A 1295-nucleotide genomic window follows, 5' to 3' on the forward strand; every position below is an offset into this window, starting at 1 on the left:
GCTCCCAACCACCCAGAAGAGCTGCGGGAGGGACGGGAGAGCAGCGTGAGCCAAACTAGGGGGGTCTGGAGAGACCCTCCCGGGGGTGGGGTGGGAGTGATGAGGAGCATCCCGAGGGCTGCCTGTGCTCCTCCTGGGAGCAGGATGGGACCCGGCTCTGCTCCGGGGGTCTGAACTCCCACCCAGCGCCCCAGCATTCCCACCCCCCCTCTGCCGTCCATCCCCTCGGCTCAGAGCCCCTCGTTGGTGCTGGGTCTGCCCTGGACGTGCTGAGGGGTTTGGGCTCCTCTGGAGGAGCAGCTTCCCGAGGGTTTGTGCTCTGGGGAGCACCAGGAGGAGGAGGAAGAAAAAGAGGAGGAGGAGGAGAAGGAAGAGGAGAGGGAAGAAAAAGAGGAGGAGGAGGAGGAGGAAGAAAAAGAGGAGGAGGAAGAGGAGGGGGAGGAGAAAGAAGAAAAAGAGGAAGAAAAGGAGGAGGAGGAGGAGGAGGAAGAAAAAGAAGAGGAGGAGGAAGAAAAAGAGGAGGAGGAGGAAGAGGAGGAGGAGGAGCGGGAGGAGGAAGAAAAAGAGGAGGAAAAGGAGAAGGAGGAGAAGGAGAAGGAGGAGAAGGAGAAGAAGGAGGAGAAGGAAGAGAAGGAGGAGGAGGAGAAAGAAGAGGAAGAAGAAGAGGAAGACGAAGAAGAGGAAGAGGAGGAGGAAGAAGAGGAGGAAGAGGAGGAGGAAGAGGAGGAAGAGGCAGCACCTTGGCCTGGACCCCTCTGAGCTCATTCCCCCGAACCCCCCCAGCTCGGCCTCCAAAGGTGCTCCTTGCCCATGGAAATCCCGGGATGTCCCGAGCTGGGAGACCCCACCAGGGCCATCCAGTCCAAGCCCAGGACACCCCAACAATCCCTCCTGTCCCTCCGAGCCTTCTCCAAACCCTCCTGGAGCTCCAGGACACCCCAACAATCCCCCCAGTCCCTCAGGGCATTCTCCAAACCCTCCTGGAGCTCCAGGACACCCCAATGATCCCTCCTGTCTGTCCAGGACACCCCAGCAATCCCCCCTGTCCCCCAGAGCCTTCTCCAAACCCTCCTGGAGCTCCAGAACATCCCAACAATCCCCCCTGTCCCTCAGGGCATTCTCCAAACCCTCTTGGAGCTCTGGCAGCCCCGGGACCCCGGTGAGCCCTAACACCAGGGAGTGTTCCCAAAGGATCCCATGGAAAAGGGGTCCCTAAATCCACCGGAAGGGATTCCCCAGAGGAATTTTGGGGGCTCAGGGGACTCATCCCAGCCCTGGCTGGTGAGCCCCAACAC

At 60.5% G+C, this 1295-nt stretch overlaps 1 protein-coding gene across 1 annotated transcript in view; it reads right to left on the reverse strand.

Annotated features, from left to right (window-relative positions):
* Nucleotides 1–1295, reverse strand: part of LOC103767168 (aquaporin-2-like) — a gene marked incomplete at its 5' end in the record, with an annotated part of 10856 nt that overhangs the window by 3695 nt on the left and 5866 nt on the right. Inside the window, one exon of the mRNA XM_029959045.1 lies at nucleotides 3–21. Within this exon, the coding sequence (XP_029814905.1) occupies nucleotides 3–21 (19 nt within the window). The remainder of the gene's footprint in view (nucleotides 1–2; nucleotides 22–1295) is intronic.

Source organism: Manacus vitellinus, unplaced genomic scaffold, assembly GCF_001715985.3.
Source record: "Manacus vitellinus isolate BGI_N305 unplaced genomic scaffold, ASM171598v3 scaffold_191_pilon, whole genome shotgun sequence".
Classification (NCBI taxonomy): domain Eukaryota; kingdom Metazoa; phylum Chordata; class Aves; order Passeriformes; family Pipridae; genus Manacus; species Manacus vitellinus.